Here is a 21,184-nt window from a genome sequence, read left to right as displayed (position 1 = left end):
TATGCAGGCAGCTCCTGTTCACATATAAAATTATGTACTTGGCTTTAACACGTTGTAGCTAAGAATCCAATTCTAGAGTCTAAAACAATGTGTCTAGGATTTTTTCTTGGACATTTTCCCTCATGTCTCAAATAGTGCATCTACAGTATCTTGTAACCACTGGTAGATTGAATTATAGCTTTTTGGAGCATTTGGGCAGAGGATGAGGCTTTAAATACTACCTTTAGGGAAAGGGATAAGAGTGAAAAGCAATCTTGTTTCCGAATGTTGTTTTTTCAAACACTCTGTGGTAACGAGCTGTAGTAAGGAGCGACCCGGCTCAATAGTAACCAAAACTGTAAAAAATGGGATTTTGACACCAATAGCTACATAAAAAAACTGCATTTTAATGCTGATTTTAAATATATAAGTTTCATCAAGTTTAGTCTAACCCATCAAAAGTTACGAGCCAGAGAAAGTTTGCCTTATTTTAGAAAATAGGGGGAAACAACCCCTAAAAGTCATAGAATCTTAACCAAAATTTCACCATCAGATTCAGCGTATCATAGAACCCAATTGTAGAAGTTCAAGCTCCTATCTACAAAAATGTGGAATTTTGTATTTTTTTTTTTTTTGCCAGAAGGCAGATCACGGATGCGTGTTTATTTTTATTTTTATTTTATTTTATTTTTTCCATAGGTGATGGTATCGACCCAGTGGTCCTAGAATATTGCGAGAGGGCTCATTCTAACGGAAATGAAAAGTTCTAGTGCCCTTTTTAAGTGACCAAAAAAAAATGACTTTTGACTCTAGACTTTTAAAAATTGAAAATTGACTCCCACGCTAATTATTTTCCCAACGTCACCGGAGCCAGCTTGGCTATCATTGAGATAGCCATTTTATTCACCGTAGTCGAAAAATATTATAACTATGTCTTTGGAGACAACTTACTCCCCCACAGACCCCGTGGGAGGGGCTACAAGTTACAAACTTTGACCAGTGCTTACATATAGTAATGGTGATTGGGAAGTGTACAGATGTTTTAAAGGGGATTTTGTGGTTGGGGGAGGGGTTGAAAAGAAGAGGATATATTGGGGGAACTTTCCATGGAGGAATTTGTCATGGGGGAAGAAAATTTCCATGAAGGGAGCGCAGGATTTTCAAGCATTATTTAAAAAAAATAAAAATATATATATATCTTATATATTTACGCAGCCCCTTTCATATACGAAGTAATTTCTGTTCGTTTTAAGTTATAATGTCGCTCCTTACTTTCAGTTAAAAAAAACTTAACCTAAAAAACCTAAGTTGAAACTTATATCCGTAAAATACTGGATTAAAGAGGCCCTTATCCACGGGAAAAACAATAAATAAGATGTTTTCATATAAATATGAGGCCAATTTTTTCTGCATCAGCAAGAATTCGGAAGGCTCTTTATCACCCCAGCTGCTTGTCTTTGACTATTTTTTATCTTTGGACCAAAAGACTAAAGATTTAAGGAGCTCACCTCTCCGTCCTCTTTAAATTCAAAAGTTGAAGTTCACTCGCTACCTCCTCCAATAATCAATGAAAGTATAAACTCGATCCCCAAGGCCATTTCCGAGAAATTGCAGATAATTTGAAAGCTCGTGTTCATGTAGCATCTTTTGCTTAACCCAAAGCAATCTCGGTCTGTAAAGATCGGGATATAGTGATTTTGAGCTTTTATTATTTTTTTTCTGAAATATTGTTTTTTCTGTAAAAGGACTGACAGTTTTTGACAGTTTTGAAACTTATATCCGTAAAATATTGTGTTAAAGAACCCCTTATCCACGAGAAGAAAAAAAAAATCGTTTTATACAAAAATGGGGCCAATTTTTTTTTCTGATCATCAAGGATTCGGAAGGCTTTTTATCACACCAGTTACTTGACTTTGACTATTTTTTATCTATGGACCAAAAGACTAAAGATTTACGGAGCTCACCTCTCCGTCTCTCTAAATTCAAAAGTTGAAGTTCACTCGATCGAAGTCTCTGCTCGATCCCCAAGGTCATTTACGAGAAATTGCAGATAATTTGAAAACTTGTGTTCATGTAGCGTCTTCTGGTAAACCCAGAGCAATCTTGGTCATTAAACATCAGGATATAAAGATCTTGGGCTTTTTTTTGACATTATAAAGAATCTTGAACAAAAAAACAAGAAAAGTGAATCTATCTCTCTTCACGACAAGCAAAGATAGAAAGTAAAAAAAAAACAGTTTTCTCTTAAAGAACAGAGGAAAAAATATACACCAAAAAAGTCGTAGGATAATTTTGCTCTCACGTTCCTCTCATAACGGAATAGGACAAATTTGTAGAAAGATAAGCTCTTTTGGATTCTTTTCTTTTACTTAAATTGTAGTTAATTACATATTTTCAGTTAATTTAGGAAGTATTAAGGATATAAAAAAGAGATGAAATTGCTTCACAGTGTTATTTTAAGAGAGCACGACTTGTAAACCAATAAGTATGTTGCTAATAGCTTTGTTGATTAATCTAATGGTTTTCTGCTGGACAATAGAGGGTTGTAGAGATTCTCCATGTAGACCAGTGGAAAGAGTGGGAAAAGTTATGTAAGGAAAAAATAGTTTTTCCTCTTCTATACTACTTAAGAATGGCATTCACGTGTATTTCTGGTTGTACCTCTATGCTTAAACAAGTGGAGGGCCAGATATACATGCATGGGTATAAAATTGTTGCTGGATTCGCTTGTAAAGACCCTTCTCAAGGCCAAAATACTTTGTCGTTGGAGCCAATTTCCAGGCTCCAACTGAATGTCTGTCGCTAGAATAAATACTGAGCTCATTCAGAAGTCCAAGCCCCTCTGGAAGTCAAAGTGATGCACAATGCCAAGGCTATATTACAGAGCAGGCTTATATTGTATGGTAGTTGTCCAGATAATAAATTTCTGGTGAGATATAATTTCTTCTACATCTTGTTGACCGATCTGACATACTGTAACATAAATCGAAACAGTTTGAAAAAGGGGAAAAAAATCTTACCAAAAACGGAATAGTGAAAAATTGAGCTCGAAATAAGTGGGTCAAATCTTTCTTATTAAATATGCAATTATAAATATTTTTATGTTGTAGGTTTCGTTTGTATCTTTTGTTTTTTCGAGTGCTCTTTTCTTTTATTTTAAATTCTTCAGCTCCCTTCGAAAAATAAAAAATAAAGAGAAGTAGAAAATACTCTGGGTTGTAAAAGATAAATGAAATAACAGTAAAAATACTAATAAGTTCAGCATAAAGAAAAAGTAAAGTTGAAATACCAAGAAAATTGAACAATTAAGATTATTGAATTAAATAAAAAGCAAAAAAGTATGCTAACATTAAAAGAAATAAGATGGAATATTTTCTCCAAGAAGCTTGCCCCTTGTTTCCATAGCTAAAAAGGATTGGGCAGTTCGTTTGAACTCAATAAGGAAGTAAACTTATATTAGGAAACTCAAACGAAGCGTAAGGGCAATGAACACTGACCTATTTTCTCTGGTCCTATAATATTTGCAATTAAGAGAAAAAATAAGAATCAGAGTGACTTAAAATGCCAATCTAGGCAATTAACTGAAAGTGATTTTCATAAGTAATTTCTAGTGACAAATTCAAACAATTACCCTCAAGACTTTTTTTTATTTTGTTGTTTATATTTTAATTAATAACTTTTTGAAATGAATAAAAAAGGTACTGTACCTGTTACTGATAGCTTACCGTTTTGCCAGTGCTTCCACCTCTCTTAGAGGTATTTTTTCAACTTCTTTTTTGAGTTTCGGACATTGTTAGGGTTTGAAATGATCAGCCATCACTTCAAAAGAAAATATTAGATTTACTACGTAAACATGCTCTTCTTTTATTTTTCACCAAGAATTTTTAGAGCCCAAGAAACAAAGAGACAAATAAACTAGTGGGAAAAAAAGAATAATAGTTTAAAACATAATATCGGTCAAAAACATTTTTGCCGATGACTGACATCAGTTTGTTTTACAGCTCGTATTAAAAACGAAAAAAATAATCTTTAGATGAAAAATATCTCCTCCGATATTGACATTTTTTTGATGTTTTTATAGATAAGAAAATAATCATTAACCAGTAATAAATAATAATCATCAAAGCAATTTTTTTATATTCATTTGAAATATTATTTACTGCCTACTTTACTATCTTATACCACCTATCTTACAATTTTGATATTATTTGTAACCCTACAAAGAGAAGCATCTTGCACGATTAGCATATTACAACAGGTTGATTTATGATTATAACTTTAAGTAGTAATCCCACTGCTCTATACTGTCTTCATGTATATCCACTTCTTTTGTATCTGGACAAATTGCTCGTCTCCAGAAATGGTCCTCTAAATGTCCCTCATATACTATTTGTACCATTATTAATTTCCCCTGGGAAATTTTTATAGTTTTTCCATTGGGATGTGTCTGTGAGAAAAACATGACCATGTCAAGATATTAAAACTAGTCATTTAACCGGCCATATATGGAAAAATACACTGTAAGATAAATATGGCTCGATTCTACTCCCTCGGGCTATAATTAAAAAAAGGTTAAGTTGGCTAGAACCCGTTTATGGATGAAAAATTACAGATTGCAAAAGTCGTAATTTTTGGACATCCTCCGAGGGCCAAAGTCTAGCTTTACAACGCTAGGCATGAAATCCTTTCTTCGTGAGGACAGGGATTCAGTTCCTTGTGTTACTGGTTATTTTGTTTGAAATGGGGTTCGGTGGCGTGACTCTATAAGCTCAGTCATAGTTGACCCAGCTCCAAACGGATAACTGGAGAAATCTGGGGATGATACACAGGAAGCGTGCGTTAAAGCAGAGGATAGATGGCCCGCTGGGTTCATCCCTGAAGGCAGGGATGAACCCAGCGATAAATTTCAAAGGAGGATAGATATTTTGACTGGGGGCTGTAGTACTGGTTAAAAAGGAAAAATAATGTATTTAGAATATAAGCTACATTCTTCATTGAGATAACATTGTAAATATGCAATATAAAATAAAATCAAGCCACCTTTTTCCGTTGTGGGCTAATTTCTCCAAAACATCTTCTGCACTGACTGGAACATACCTTTATATGGATAATAAGGCAAATCCATTGAGCCGTTCCTGACCTGAGGCACTCCTGGCGTAAGATTTTTCTCTTCTCAGAGAACTAAAAGAACGCTCGCACATAGCCGTAGTGACGGGCATTGTCGCTCCAATCTTCAAAATTGATATATAGTTGGGAAAATCATCACATTCTTTTAAGCACACTATAAGTTGTTTGGTGCCAAAGTTCCTGATTGCATCCACATTCTCCTTCGCAGAGCTAACTCAGCTTACAAGCTTCCCCTATAGCTGTCTTCATCAGGATACCAAAAATAAGTCAGAGTATCCGATAAATCCTTTGTTTTTTCTTCGTCGAGGGAAATACAGTGCTGAGGAAATAGGTATTGCAGGGACTCCAGCAACTGTATGTGACTAAGGAGTCTCTGATGCAGCTGCTGCAGAAAGTAGTCCGTAAATGGGATAAACGCAGAACACCGGTAATACGTTTCAGGATCATCTGACGCTGTTGCGGAATTATTCCTATGAGTTTGTTTTTAAGCTCATCTGGACACTCTAATGCTGATTTTCTAATCTGGACATGGTTCAGTTCCTTCAGCAAAGTTAGATTAAACATAGCCTCACTCCTTTGTCTCGAACTTTCCTCCTAAGAGTGTCAGAATGTTTGAGAAAGTATTCAAGGTCAATAGTTTCTAATGCAAAGATGTCGACTAACTGTGTGACGGACTAAAAACTTTACTGACAGTAGCCATAGCTACAACAAAACTGCATATCTCAGTAGCAGATAGCAAAGAATAAGCTTTTTGAAATGGAATTGGATCGTCAGAATCTGAATCGGAATGTTCTTGAATTTCCTTCATAGCCTTACCGATAATAATATACATCTCTTTAAACAAAATGATTCCTTTTAAGTGTTCCACCCAAAGAGTCTCACTAATTTGTTCTATCTTATTCTTTTTGTCGCTTTGATGAGATTACTTGCTTGAACAATTTGTTTGAAATTTGCAGAGCTTTCAGGTGAAATTTTAAAGAAATATTTGCCACTTTCACAGTTCCAAGACAATTTTTTATAATAGGTATGTCGCACAAATGACTCAAGGCTAAGTTTAAGGAGTTCAAGCTCAAGTTCTTTATTATTCTTTCACTACACATATTCAGACTATTCACATAATATCCTCGGCAGGGAGACTGGCTCGAAAGCCGGGCGACAATACAAGCAGTAAAAACAAACAAACCCAGAAGAAACGGATGTCATCACACTTCTAGCTCTATCTCACACCAAAAAATAAATGCCAAAAACATTTATTAAAATTATTCTCAATATTTATCCGATAGCTGAAGGGCTGGGAGCTACTCACAAATTAATATTTACTAATTAGCAGAGCTGTGATTTTAGTTTTAATGTTAATAGCGATAGACTCTAATCAAAAAAGGATTCATATGTGCTCCAATAATTTGTATTAACGTTTTTAGGTGAAAATCTAGACCTTTCGGAGACAATGAAAGGAACAGGAAGCTTACTTAAAAGACAACGAGTATTATATGGTCGGACTGAGGGAGGGCCTGGAAAAAAATGATTTAAAACAATCTGGTTGCAGATCCTTTAGATAACGGATACGGAAAAGTATACACTGAAAAGCTAAAATTTGTCCAACCCGAATAATATTAAAATAACTGTAAAGACTCTTAGTTGGAGATTTACCAGGAAGAGAAACTGGGGAATAAAATAACATCTTAAGGATTCTCATTGCTTTATTTTGTAACTTCACAATAGGAGAAATATGTGACTGAAACGTACTCAAATAAATAATCAAACAATAATTAATATACGAATGAACAAGAGAAAAATAGATTGATTTTAAAGCATAAAAAGGAAGGAAAAATTTAAGACGATGCAATACACCTACGTTTTTTCCTAACTTAAGCCTTAGGCTAGTGATATGAGCTTTCCAGCTTAAATTCTGATCAACAATGACTCCAAGATACCGATTTGTTTGCACTAGATTTATTTTTATTACTCTACCTCCAAATGTGACTTCAACTTCTTGTAACGCTGGTACTGCAGTAGAAGTTCTCGAAAAAAACCATAAAAAGAGTCTTTGAAGTGTTGGCAACTAATTTGTTACAATCGAACCAGTGAAGCATCTTTCTCACTGATAATTCGAGATTTGATTTTAGAAATTGATGATCTATGTCGCAGGTAGAGTTGGCTGCAACATTAGCAAACAGTAAACTGAGATCCATATCAGTCCTATGGCAGGTTAGGCTTAGAGGGAGATTTTTTACATAGATAAGAAATAACAGTGGTCTAAGTATGGACCCCTGAGGAACTCCCACAGCATTAGATAGATTTTCCTCATCTTAAATGTAGCCATTTGCATCCAATATTTGTTTTCCTTCCTTGAGGTAAGATTCAATTAGGAGACTCGCTTGTCCTCTAGCACCGCAATTGTGTAGCTTAGATAGTAGAATTTTATGAGAAATAGTGTCGAAAGTTTTTTTTATGTCAACATATATTGTTGCAGGTAGCAGACCTTTATCCATGGTATCATTCAAAAATTGGGTTAGCTTTAATATTGCATGTTCTGTAGAGTATGAAGACCTGAATCCAGATTGAAATGGGCTAAGAAAATTTGTTTTTTTTCAAAAAACTGTTCAACCTGTTATATATACACTTTTCAATAACTTTGCTAAAAGCGGACAAAATGGAAATAGGTCGATAATTGGATGGATCTTGATTGTTTCCTCCTTTATGTAGGGGAATAACTCGAGCTGTTTTCATCACTTCAGGGAAAGATCAGTGTTTGAAGCATAGATTGACCAGATGAACCAGCACTTGAGCATAGCATCCAATGGTTTGTTTAAGTAGATAGGTAGATGAGCAATCAGTTCCTTCAGAATGTCCGTTCTTCATGATTTTTACCAGATTCCTGAGTTCCACTTCAGTCACGGGAGAGAGAAATATGGAAGAATCGACGGGATGTGGTAGAAAGTCGCGAAATCCAGATTTCATATCCAAGGAGTCATTCAAATTACTTTTTACGGTGGCCTCTCCAATCCTAGCAAAGTACTGGTTCATTTTCTCGGCTACCTTTTGCTTACCATTTACTGTTGATCCATCCGATACATTCATTGATTCGGGAAGCCCTTTACTTTTGCTTTTGTTAAGACACTCGTTAATTATTGTCCAGGTCTTTTTTGGAGATCTTTCAGCTTCGAAAAATAGTTTCTCGAAATGAATCTTCTTCGCCCATCTTATCAGTCTTGGTAAGATGGTTTTTATAAGATTTGAATGTAGTTTCATTATTTGATGTGGGAGAATTTATGTATTCAGCGTAAAGTCGATTTTTTTTTCCTTAATACTCTTAAGCAAGCCTTTTGTTATCCATGGCTTTACAGGCACCTGGTACTTTTACACCTTTTCTTCACAAGAGGGCAAGTTTCATTTAAAGCATTCTGAAATGTTTCAGTAAACGACCTGGTTACAAATTCAACGTCATATGACTCCAGGCATTGTGACCAATCAGTACAAAGTAACTTGGCGTTTAATAGCCTAACCGAACCTTGACCCATCCTTCTAGATTTTTTCATTTGACCCTTTTCATCGGAATACCGTAGAAACGAGCTCATAAGGATAAAATGATCAGACACATCCGTAAGTATTACGTCATATGACCCAACAGGGAAATTTACAAGTTGATTATCAATAATAGATGCATTGTGATTTGTAACCCGATTTGGAATCCAGAAGGATGGAACTAAGCCAGCAGCCAATGATGCAGTAAGGAAGTCTGTAGCCAGAGTACTTGAAGGCGCAGAAGTACTTGAGTCATGAGTTACTGAGGAAGTGTCATTGTTAAAGTCTCCCATGAGAATGATTTTTCTTTTCTTGAAACTAACCATCTTAGCAAATTCTTCAAATATATCCAAATATTTGTTGATGCTAGAACTAGGAGGGCGGTAGAATATGCATAAAAGAACCTTCTCAGATGCTATGGTGACTTCAATAACCAGAAATTTGAACAGCATTTCCTCATATAGAGAGTCAAAATCTTTAATTTCTTCAAAATGCTTCAGATTAATTTTTTCAGATTTTTAATTCATTTCTTTAATTTTTTCAGAAGTATGGATGTAGAATACAAGTCCTCCTTTCTGATTATTCAATCTATTTTTCTGAAGTATTTGGTATCCTTGAATATTTGCCACATTCAGGGTATTTGCATTCAAAAAAGTATCACAAAGCCCCATACCTCCTATCCCATTACCAGGAAGGAACGTAGATAAAAATCTAGGCTAGAAAGCACCCCACAGCAATTCCCACTCGCAAGTGTAAAAAGGCCATTATTAACAGGAATTATTAACTAGCCAAACGAGATCAAAACAGGCTTCGTTTGCTGTTTAGACTTGTTACCGCGTTGACGCGAATCAGTAACATTTGACGACCGAGGAGTGATGCGATAGCATTTCAACAGATTAATAGGTTCTGTGACTTCAAGTTTGTTTCTAATAAAGTTTGAAACTGAAACTTCCATCTTTTTGGAAACTTTTTCTTCAGGAAGCCCGTGAATGAGTAGATTAAGCTTTCGTTCTTTTACTTCAAAGGCTAGCAGTCACTTTTCCAACGAATCTGATTGGGTCTTTGGTTATCTAAGGCTAACTCAAGCTCAGAAATTGTATGGTCTCGCAACACAGCCTCATCCTTTAGAATTTTAATTTCTGCCGAAATTGAGTCTAGCTTTGTAGAAACTTGAGCTTGTGCCGTTAGGATTTTGTCCAACTTCTCATTGATCAGCTTCTTGAATTGCTCAAAGGATGACTGGGTGACCATTGACATGTGAAATTTCAGCTATATTCCGCGAAGAATGAACAGTATTAGTCTTCCATTATTCTCTTCCGTACACAAAATAACAAGCAATTTTCTTTAATATGGGCAGGCCCAGGATAGAAGTGGCAATCACCGTCGGAAAGGTGGCCCAGTGGAACAGGAATTGCGGGACACGGTACATCTTTATAATTATATTTCAATACCACTGAATTAAAGCCAAAATTTGTTCAAATAACTCGTAAAAAATTGAAGATTTTCACAAATGGAAATAAATATTGTTGACCAGTGTTGACGCTTGCGACGGGGGAACTGCCCCTCTCCCGCTTTCAAATTAGGTTTACATTAATGTCTTGTTATACCGCTTTAAGCCTACCACTCTTTGAATGCTCAGAGATAATAATATATCTTAATCTCTTACTGTACTCAATGTCACTAGTTACGACATCACACAGCGAGTATAGACTGCGTGGGGAAAAAATTCACGGAATATAGAAGCCCAACCTTGAAACTGGCTACTCATAGATGAAGCTCCATCATAAACTTGCCCTCTTAAGTATTTTAATTGCTTCCCATTCCAAACAGGGTTTGTGTCAACCAGACAAGGTCTGCTATCAACCAATTGTTTCTTTTTGAAAAAGTCTATAATTTTTTATTTCCTTTTGAAATGATGAACGAATAATCAAACAGTTCGTGGTAACGAACTGCAGTAAGGAGCGACCCGGCTCAATAGTAACCAAAACTCTAAAAAATTGAATTTTGATATCAATAGCTACACCAAAAGAATCGTATTTTAATGCTGATTTTAAATACATAAGTTTCATCAAGTTTAGTCTTACCCATCAAAAGTTACGAGCCTGAGAAAATTTGCCTTATTTAAGAAAATAGGGGGAAACACCCCCTAAAAGTCATATAATCTTAACGAAAATCACACCGTCAGATTCAGCGTATCAGAGCATCCTACTGTAGAAGTTTCAAGCTCCTATCTACAAAAATGTGGAATTTTGTATTTTTTGCCAGAAGACAAATCACGGGTGCGTGTTTATTTGTTTTTTTTCCCAGGGGTCATCGTATCGACCAAGTGGTCCTAGAATGTCGCAAGAGGGCTCATTCTAACGGAAATGAAAAGTTCTAGTGCCCTTTTTAAGTGACCAAAAAAATTGGAGGACATCTAGGCCCCCTCCCACGCTCATTTTTTTCCCAAAGTCAACGGATCAAAATTTTGAGATATCCATTTTGTTCAGCATAGTCGAAAACCATAATAACTATGTATTTGGGGATGATTTACTCCCCCACAATCCCTGGGGAAGGGGCTGCAAGTTACAAACTTTGACCAGTGTTTACATATAGTAATGGTTATTGGGAATTGTACAGACTTTTTCAGGGGGATTTTATTTTGTTTGGGGGGGTGGGGCTGAGGGGAGGGGGCTATGTTGGAGGATCTTTCCTTGGAGGAATCTGTTATGGGGGAAGAAAATTCAAGGAAAAGGGCGCATGATTTTCTAGCATTACTATAAAAAACAATGAAAAATAAACATGAAAACGTTTTTTCAAAGGAAAGGAAGGAGTAGCATTGAAACTTAAAACGAACAGAGATTATAACGCATATGAGGGGTTCTAAAAATACTTTAGCATAAAGAGCGAGGTATTTAGGAGGAGATAAATACCTCGCTCTTTATGCTAAAGTATTTTTAGTAATTTCAACTATTTATTCCACGGCCTTTCTGATTCAGGGGTCATTCTTAAAGAATTAGGACAAAACTTAAGATTTAGTGTAAAGAGCGAGGTATTAACGAGGATACAAACCCCCTTGTATACATAATAAAAATATAAGATTATGAAAGTTTGTTACGTAAGTTGCTAATTTATAAGTTACGTATAATTTTTACTAATAAAAACGTTCGTTAAAAATTAAAAGTTCTAGTTGCCTTTTTAAGCAACCGAAAAATTTGAGGGCAACTAGGCCTCCTTCTCCACCCCTTATTTCTCAAAATCGTCTGATCAAAACTAAGAGAAAGCCATTTAGCCAAAAAAAGAATTAATATACAAATTTCATTTTAATAATTTATATACGGAGAGCCAAAACCAAACATGCATTAATTCAAAAACGTTCAGAAATTAAATAAAAAAAACTAATTTTTTTAGCTGAAAGTAAGGAGCGACATTAAAACTTAAAACGAACATAAATTACTCCGTATATAAAATGGTTTGTCCCCTCCGCAAATCCCTCGCTCTTTACGCTAAAGTTTGATTCTTTGTCACAATTCTACTTTTTAAAACAATTAAAAACTTGACTCTTTGCCACAATCCTGCTTTTTAAAACAATTAAAAGCTTTAGCGTAAAGAGCGAGGCATTGCAGAGGGGACAAACCATCTTATATACGGAGTAATTTCTGTTCGTTTTAAGTTTTAATGTCGCTCCTTACTTTCAGCTAAAAAAATTAGTTTTTTTTATTTAATTAACAAACAGGGGCATACACTTCTGTATAAACTCTAAAAAAGCTCACGCTTGATTTATATTAAATTCAACGATCTCAGGAGCCCGAGATTCTACAGCTCGTGGCTTACTTAGCAGCAGCCTGGCATTGTTCCCAACTGCATTTTCACAAAACAAAAATTCTCATATGGAGATCGTCACACAGTATCTACTTGTTGCGCATATTTTACTCTATTTCAATGGGAATAAAATCCGTAATTAATTTGGTTAGCTTTTAAGACAGTTATGATTTAAACGCCTATGTCAAGTATATCTGTCTATCTATAACATTACTCGAGATCTATGAGAACGTCGACCCTACAAGACAAATTTCCCAAATTTCGGAGGGGGGGCTTGTATCTCCGTTATTCCCTCAGGGTTCACCCCTGCCTGAAGGTCCATGATATGAAGATCAGCACCCCCGGTACGCCAATGTCAAGTCCAAGTATCAAACCCCATGATACTTGCTTCATGTTATAGCTTTTAAAACCACTTTGGCTGGAACCTCTTTTTATAAAAGTCAGTATACAGAACCATAATATTTATGGCATTTGTAAAATAATATTACTCGAGACGGTAATATAATATATTACTCGAGACGGTAATATAATATATTAATCGAGACAGTAATAATATTACTGTCTATAATATTACTGGAGATCTATAAGAATGTCGATCCTACAGGACAAATTTTTCCAAATTTCGGGGGGGGGGAAATATGTTTCCGTTATCCTTCCCCCTTGGGGGGTTCGCCCCTGCCTGAAGGGCCATAAAATGGAGATCAGCACCACCGGTACTCCAATGTCCAGTCAAAGTATCAAGTCCAATGACTTATTCTTTACATTTTTTTTACCTAGGGCCAAACGACAGATAAGTCGTCCTAGAATGTGGTGGGAAGAGATCTTGATGAAAGAATTCAAGGGAAACTTGAAACTGGTGCAAGGGGGTTAATATTGAAGTTTTTGAATATATTGTGGTAGAGAAGAATCGTCTGCAGCCGGGTTAGTCTCTTTTGGATTGTTGCTGTAGTGAATTATTAGCTATAGTAAAAGTCGTAGCAATAATAGAATTAAACCTGTGTTTTTCTATTAGCAAATTCAAATCAATTTCTGCGTAATGTTTCAAATTTGCTTATTTCAAAACCACAAATCGTATGCAATTGCTTCTGAAAAGTCTTATGGATTTTTTTTTTCTTCAGTAATTATGAAATCATCTCTGAATAAAAGACAAAAACGGTAGAAGCAAGCTAACTCATATTGTAATTATTCTTCTAGGTTAGCATTCTTCCTCACGACCTCCACCGGCCTTTAATATTTGCTCTGCCGGATCATACACGATTTCCATTAGCAGACTACCCCCTTCACCTGCCCCTTGAACTACTTGGGGTTGATGCGTGCCTTTGGGTTCTCACCCTGATAATGCTGGAGCACAAGGTAATGTAACAAGCATTTCATAAGCTATAATTTCTTAAGCGAAATTGATAAGACTGTGGTTGATGATAATAAGACTAATGGTTGATGATGGCTGTTTCAGGACAATTTCGTAGCAGCCTTTTAGCATGAATTTTGCCATGAAAAAGCTATAACTGTATATGTCATTGTTGAATATTTTTGCTATAATAACTGCTCAGGAGAAAGTCTAGCTTACAAAAATATGAGTCGAAGACTCACAAGTAAAGGGGGTAATTTTAAACCCCCCACTGTCAAAAAACGCAGCTTTTAATTTAACCTCATTTGGCAATATTCCTTAATTTTGTTGTCAGCACGCCCATAAACCGTTCAAACAAGGTAACTTGGCAAAGTAGAAGTACTAAATTAATGAAACACCAGAAACCAAAATAATCGAAAAATATGTGAATTTATAACACATTTTTATCTAAGAAATTCTTAAATAAGAATTTCGAGATTTTTGCAGGGACTTAAGCTTGAATATGTCCCACTTTTTGCATGTCTAGTATATACTTCTAAATATGACGTCACTCATATCCATTTTTTCCGAAATTAAAGCTCTAAACGAATATTCTCAAAGTCGCGACCTATGTAGATTGTTTTTGCAGGCCAGAAAATCCCAGGACGTCAATTTTCCAAAAAAAAAAAAATAAAAAAATAAATAAATAAAAAAAAAAAAAAAAAAAAAAAAAAAAAAAAAAAAAAAAAAAAAATATGGAGCTTCTTTCGAGAAAAATTATCCATACATAAATACACAATTATTGTTCGTTTACAGAGAGTAGATATATCTTATTACTTTAAACGAGTAACAATTTTTACGAATACATTTTTAATTTTGTATGAACGGTGCTTTGCTTGACTGTCTTCACTACCTGATTTTCTGCGTTTCCCCTTTTGCTATTCCAACTAAGAAAAAGGCATAGGATTTGTCCTGTATTTAATATGAAAAGAAGTCCAAAAAAGAAATTTTTCCAAGAAAAATAGTGCCATGTTAAAACTGAGGACAACCCAAAATGAATTAAAATAATGATTAAATTTAAAACAATCTAAATCAATTTGAGAGATGAGGCTCTAAAGCTCCCTGTTGTAAAGAGCCAGAGTTGTTTTTTCCTAGAGTTGTTAAGAAAGAAGCAGCCCAATCAAGCCCAATATCAAGCTTTGAATATTTTATAAAAGATGAAATTTATAATTTTCTCATATGTGAATGTGTAGCAGTATCAAGACGGACAATAAATAAAAAATGGCCTAAGAATCCAATATGTTTCAAATGCCATTTGGATCGTTAATTAATAGAAGAAGAGGCAAAAAATGGTATACAAAAAGTCCTATCCTGTCTTCAGATTAAATGAAAAAAAAAAGATTAGTGTTTTTCAATTGAAGGAAAGGAGCAACAATAAAACTTCAAACGAATTGAAATCATTACGTATATGCGGAGGTTCCCCCACTCGTAAATACATTGCTCTTTGTGCTAAAGTTCAAATTGTGTTCCAATTCTTTAAGAATGACCCCTGAATCAAAAAGGCCGTTTAATTAGAATAAATAGCTCTTATGAAAGTAATAAGAAAACTTTAGCGTAAAGAGTGAGGCATCGAGGAGAGGGTAAACCCCTCATATATGTAATGCTTTTAGTTGAAAAAACTTTTTTAATTTAATTTCTGATCTTGTTCAAATAATTCTGGGATATCTGGCACACCCTTCATGGAAAATTCCCTTCCCCCACGAATCAATCCTTTATGGAAAGATTCTCCCACGTAACCCCCTCCCCCGAACTCCCGCCAGAAAAAAATCCTCCCAAAAATGTATGTATTTTTCGGAATAGCCTATAATTCATGTAAACATGAGCAAAGTTCATAACTTACAGCCCTTCCTCCGGGGACTGTGGGTGATTAAGTCGTCCTCAAAGACATAGTTGCTATCTTAAAATTTTAGTCCGATGAGTTTGGGGAAAATGAGCGTGAGAGGGGGCCTAGTTGCCCTCCAATTTTAGGTATCTTAAAAAGGGCACTAGAACTTTCAATTTTCGTTAGAATGAGCTCTCTCGCGACATTCTAGGGTGACTGGGTCGATACGATCACCCTCTGGAAAAAACTAAAATTTTTTGCAGATAGGAGCATGAAACTTCTACAGTAGTGTTATTTCGTATGCTGAATCTGATGTTGTGATTTCCAATAAGATTCTATGACGTTTAAGGGACGTTTTCTCCTTTTTGAAAATAAGGTAAATTTTCCAAGGCTCCAAGCTTTAGATGGACAAGATTAAACTTGATGAAACTTATATATTTGAAATCAGCATAAAAATTCAATTTTTTGATACATCTATTGATATCAAAACTCCGTTTTTTAGATTTTCGGTTAGTACTGAGCTGGGTCGCTCCTTGCTTAAAGTTCGTTGCCTGTTTGATTTCTTTATAGTTACTAGAGCGACTCGAACTTCCATCCTCCTTTACCACAGCAGAGCCCCACAGCCACTGTACTGTAGTAACTGTTAGCTCAGGGTGTATTATCATGTTTGACGTTATTATCAAACTGTTTGTAGTAATCAACTACAATTAAGGAGTGACTGGGCCCGATATTAACTGAAACTCTAGAAAATTAAATTAAGATCAATCAAACAGGAAACGAAAATGAACAAAGCATCAACCATACTTTGTTTGGTCTTAACAGAACAAACGAGTTAATTTATACTATTTTGATCTCCCCTGTGCTAATGATATTATATCTCTTTGCTTAATTCATGCTACAAAACTACAGCAAGAAATGTAAAAGTAAAAAAAAGCCTTCAGATCAGTTCAAGAAAAGCTTCATGTGATGGCCATAGCCCTTTCTTTTGCCTTTCTGCAATAGATGTATTTCTGGAAGTTTCACTTTTGTAACACAAAGGAAACGGAGACGGATGGATAAATAAAAAAAAAAATTCCTAGAACAAAAGGCCCTAAATTAGTTTCTCTCAATTTTTCAGAAATTTGCATGTTATTTGTCTGGTACTATGAACCAAAGATTCATGAGAAATAGCAAGAAAAAGTGACAAAACCGCATAACGACCAAATTTTGTATATAGCACTGCATGTATTAGGGTTTCCTTTCCTTGACCGAAAAAGTCTGCTTCTATAGCTAAACCCATCTCTCAAAAAGTGGAAAACCCCTCCATCCCACCCAGTAAAAATCCTGGCTGTAATCCTGGTCTTTCGCGTTTATTTCTTTAAGCAGAGATGCGCACAGAATCCTTCCTGAGTAATCCACAATACAGAGAACCAGATAGTTTCTTTTGAAGTTACAAAGACAAACTTAGTAAATACAGTTTATTTGTGCAAAGGACACAAATAAAGATACAAAAATATGTCTAAACACTGTACCAGAATAGAATGGACCAGGTTAATTTTCAGCGTTGAATTGACCTTTAATCATTGACATATAGTGAATTGTCGGGAGAAAAAGGCCAAAATAAAGTCGAAGAGGTCATACTAAACCATATTAAATCTGAACAAGAGCTAAGAGCTCATATGACACTTCTGACGAGGCAAGAAGAGCTAAGAGCCAAGAGCTCGTATGGTATGAGCTCTAAAAAATTCTAAGGATCAATAGATTGATTTAAAAGGAAAATCAGAGGCTTAATGCCGGTCAGGATTTAAAATAAGAGCTCTAACTCACGATGTTCTTCTAAATATCAACATTCATTAAGATCCGATCACCCACTCGTCTATATATATATAAATAAGTTGTCTGTGTGTGTGTGTGTCGAGTGACGTCATGTTTGTATGTCGACTGACGTCATGTTTGTTGATTGACGAAAGTACTCACCGGGACATCGGGACACAAATGACGACCGGGACACCGGGACATCTATAAATATAAAAATAAGTTGTCTGTGTGTTTGTGTGTCGACTGACGTCATGTTTTTTGATTGACGAAATTACACACCGGGACATCGGGACACAAATGACGACCGGGACCGGGACATAGGGAATATAAATGACGACCGGGACACTCAAAGAGAAAGCGACCGGGACACAAGGAATGTTCGATTAGCAATCACCATCAACAAAGCACCGGGACACAAATGACGACCGGGACACCGGAACACAAATGACGACCGGGGCACAGGGAATATAAATGACGACCGTGACACTCAAAGAGAAATTACAGACTGGGACCCCGGGATATAAATGACGACCGGGACACTGGGAAACAACAACAACGGGGACGCCGTGGGGCACAAGTGTATATATATTAAAATGACGACAGGGACACAGGGAATCTTCGATTAGCAATCACCATCAACAAAGCTCAAGGGCAATCATTAGAATAATGAGGTATAGATCTGAATACATATTGTTTTTCCCATGGACAAATATATGTTGCATGTTCAAGAGTCGGTAAACCTGACAATCTATTTATATGCACAGACAATGGGACAGCCAAGAATGTTGTACATTCGCAAGTTTTGCGTAGTTAAAATATATATATATATATACATATATATATATATATATATATATATATATATATATATATATATATATATATATATGTATATATATATATATATATATATATATATATATATATATATATATATATATGTATATATATATATATATATATATATATATATATATATATATATATATATATATATATATATATATATATATTTATATTCACAGGTGGGACACAGGGACACAACTACAATGGCACGTAACTAATATGGCGCGTAACGACTTGTGCGCGCGGGGGGGCTTGGGGGGGCGCGAAGCGCCCCCACCAGCTAGGTGTTGGGGTGGCGCCAACCCCAACAGCTAGTAAGATATAAATACCTCATTTTTTCGCACAGAATCCTTCCTGAGTAATCCACAATACAGAGAACTAGATAGTTTCTTTTGAAGTTACACAGATAAACTTAATAAATACAGTTTATTTGTGCAAAGGACACAAATAAAGATACAAAACGATGGTTAAACACTGTACCAGAATAGAATGGACCAGTTTAATTTTCAGCGTTGAATTTACCCTTAACCATTGACACATAGGGAATTGTCGGGAGAAAAAGGCCAAAATAAAGTCGAAGAGGTCATTCTAAACCATATTAAATCAGAACAAGAGCTAAGAGCTCATATGGCACTTCTGACGAGGCAAGAAGAGCTAAGAGCCAAGAGTCAAAAGACTCAATAGATTGATTTAAAAGGAAAATCAGAGGCTTAATGTCGGTCAGGATTTAAAATAAGAGCTCTAAGTCACGATGTCCTTCTAAATATCAACATTCATTAAGATCCGATCACCCACTCGTAAGTTATAAATACCTAATTTTTTCTAATTTTTCCTCTCCCTTTAGCTCCCCAGATGGTCGAATTTGGGAAAACGACTTAATCAAGTCAATTTGTGCAGCTCCCTGACACACTTCATCGTCCAATTTTCATCGTCCTAGCACGTCTAGAAGCACCAAACTCGCCAAATCACTGAACCCCTCCCCCTAACTCCCCAACTCCCCTAAAGAGAGCGAATCCAGTACGGTTATATGAATCATGTATCAAGGACATTTACTTATTCTATCCACCAAGCTTCATCCCGATTCCTCTACTCCAAGCGTTTTCCACGATTTCCCCCTCCAACTTCCCCCAATATCAACAGATCTGGTCGGGATTCGAAATAAGAGCTCTGAGACATGAATTCCTTCTAAATATTAAATTTCATTAAGATCAAGTCACCCGTTCTTAAGTTAAAAATACGTCAATTTTTCTAATTTTTCCAAATTAACACCCCCCACTTCCTTCAAAGAGAACAGATCCGTTCCAATTATGTCAATCGCATATCTAGAACTTGTGCTTATTCTTCCAATCAATTTTCATCCTGGTCCCTCCACTCTAAGCGTTTTCCAAGATTTCTGTTTCCCTCCTCCAGCCCCCTATGTTCCCAGATCCAATTCGAGTCGAAAATGGAGCATCTGAGACATAAGATCCTTCTATATATATCAAGTTTCATTAAGATCCGATCGCCTGATCGTAAGATAAAAATACCCCAAGTTTCACGTTTCCCAAGAATTCCAGTTTCCCTGTTCGTAAATTGCATTTTTCCGAATTACCCCCCCCCCCCCAACTCCACCAAAGAGAGCAGATCCGGTCTGGTTATGTCAGTCACGTATCTTAGACAGGTTTTTATTCTTCCCATCCAGTTTCATCCTGATCTCTCCTCTTTAAGTATTTTCTTAGGTTTCCGCCCCCCAACTGCCCCCCCCCAATGACGCTGGATCCAGTTGAGATTTAAAAAAAGAGATCTGAGTTACAAGGTCCTTCTAAATATGAAGTTTTACGAAGATCGGATCACTCCTTCTTAAGTTAAAAATACGTCATTTTTTCTAATTTCTTAGAATTAAGCCCCCCCCCCAATAGAGCGGATCCGTTCCAATTATGTCAATCACGTATCTAAGACTTCTGCTTATTTTTCCCATCAAGTTTCATCCCGATCCCTTCAATCTAAGCGTTTTCCATGATTTTAGGTTTCCTTCCCCCAAACTTCCCCCAATGTCACCAGATCCGGTCGGGATTTAAAACAAGAGCTTTGAGACATGATATCCTTCTAAATGTCAAATTTCATTGAGATCTGATCACCCGTTCGCAAGTTAAAAATACCTCATTTTTTCTAATATTTCAGAATTAACCCCCCCCCCCCCAACTACCCCAAAGAGAGCGGATCCGTTCCGGTTAGGTCAATCATATCTAGGATTTGTGCTTGTTTTCCCACCAAGTTTCATCCCGATTCCTTCACTCTAGGTGTTTTCCAAGATTTTAGGTTTCCCCCTCCACCCCCCCCAATGTCACCAGATCTGGTTTGGATTTAAAATAATAGCTTTGAGACACGATATCCTTCCAAACATCAAAGTTCATTAAGATCTTATCAACCGTTCGTAAGTTAAAAATACTTCATTTTTTCTAAATTTTTTTGAATTAACCGGCCCCCCACTCCCCCCCCCAGATGGTCAAATCAAAACCGGGACCGACAGACAGACAGACCGACAGAATTTGTGATTGCAATATGTCACATGGTTAATACCAAGTGCCATAAAAACGGTTAGGTTTTATAGATGTTTTTCAGAGAAATTGCCTACTGATTGTTTTGGGAAGGAAAAGTGTGGTTCAATCCCACTTTCAATAGCTGTAATGAGAGAAAGAGTGTAAAGAGGAAGGCTTTGAATAGATTGAGATACAGGAGGAGTGTGCGTAGCCGTGTTCGCCTCAAGCTATTTGGTGTTGCACTCATGGCTGCCAAATTGAAACATTTTGTGTCAAAATGACACAATTTGATGTTGCGTGACACAATGACACATTCAGACGAAATAATGACACAATCGACGAAAATGACACATTTTTCAATAAAAAATGACACAATCGACA

At 36.0% G+C, this 21,184-nt stretch overlaps 1 protein-coding gene across 4 annotated transcripts in view; it reads left to right on the top strand.

Moving 5' to 3' along the window:
- The window catches only part of LOC136038136 (MAP kinase-activating death domain protein-like), a 219,319-nt gene that overhangs the window by 47,435 nt on the left and 150,700 nt on the right, over positions 1-21,184 (top strand). For all 4 annotated transcript variants that reach the window (XM_065721193.1, XM_065721174.1, XM_065721183.1 and 1 more), the window contains exon 7: positions 13,627-13,785. In XM_065721193.1, coding sequence (XP_065577265.1) covers positions 13,627-13,785 — 159 coding nt within the window. The remainder of the gene's footprint in view (positions 1-13,626; positions 13,786-21,184) is intronic.

The sequence above is a fragment of the Artemia franciscana genome, chromosome 2, assembly GCF_032884065.1.
Source record: "Artemia franciscana chromosome 2, ASM3288406v1, whole genome shotgun sequence".
NCBI classification, from domain to species: Eukaryota; Metazoa; Arthropoda; class Branchiopoda; order Anostraca; family Artemiidae; genus Artemia; species Artemia franciscana.
Note: the sequence above shows the minus strand (reverse complement) of the source record. Positions and strands in the feature narration are given on the sequence as shown.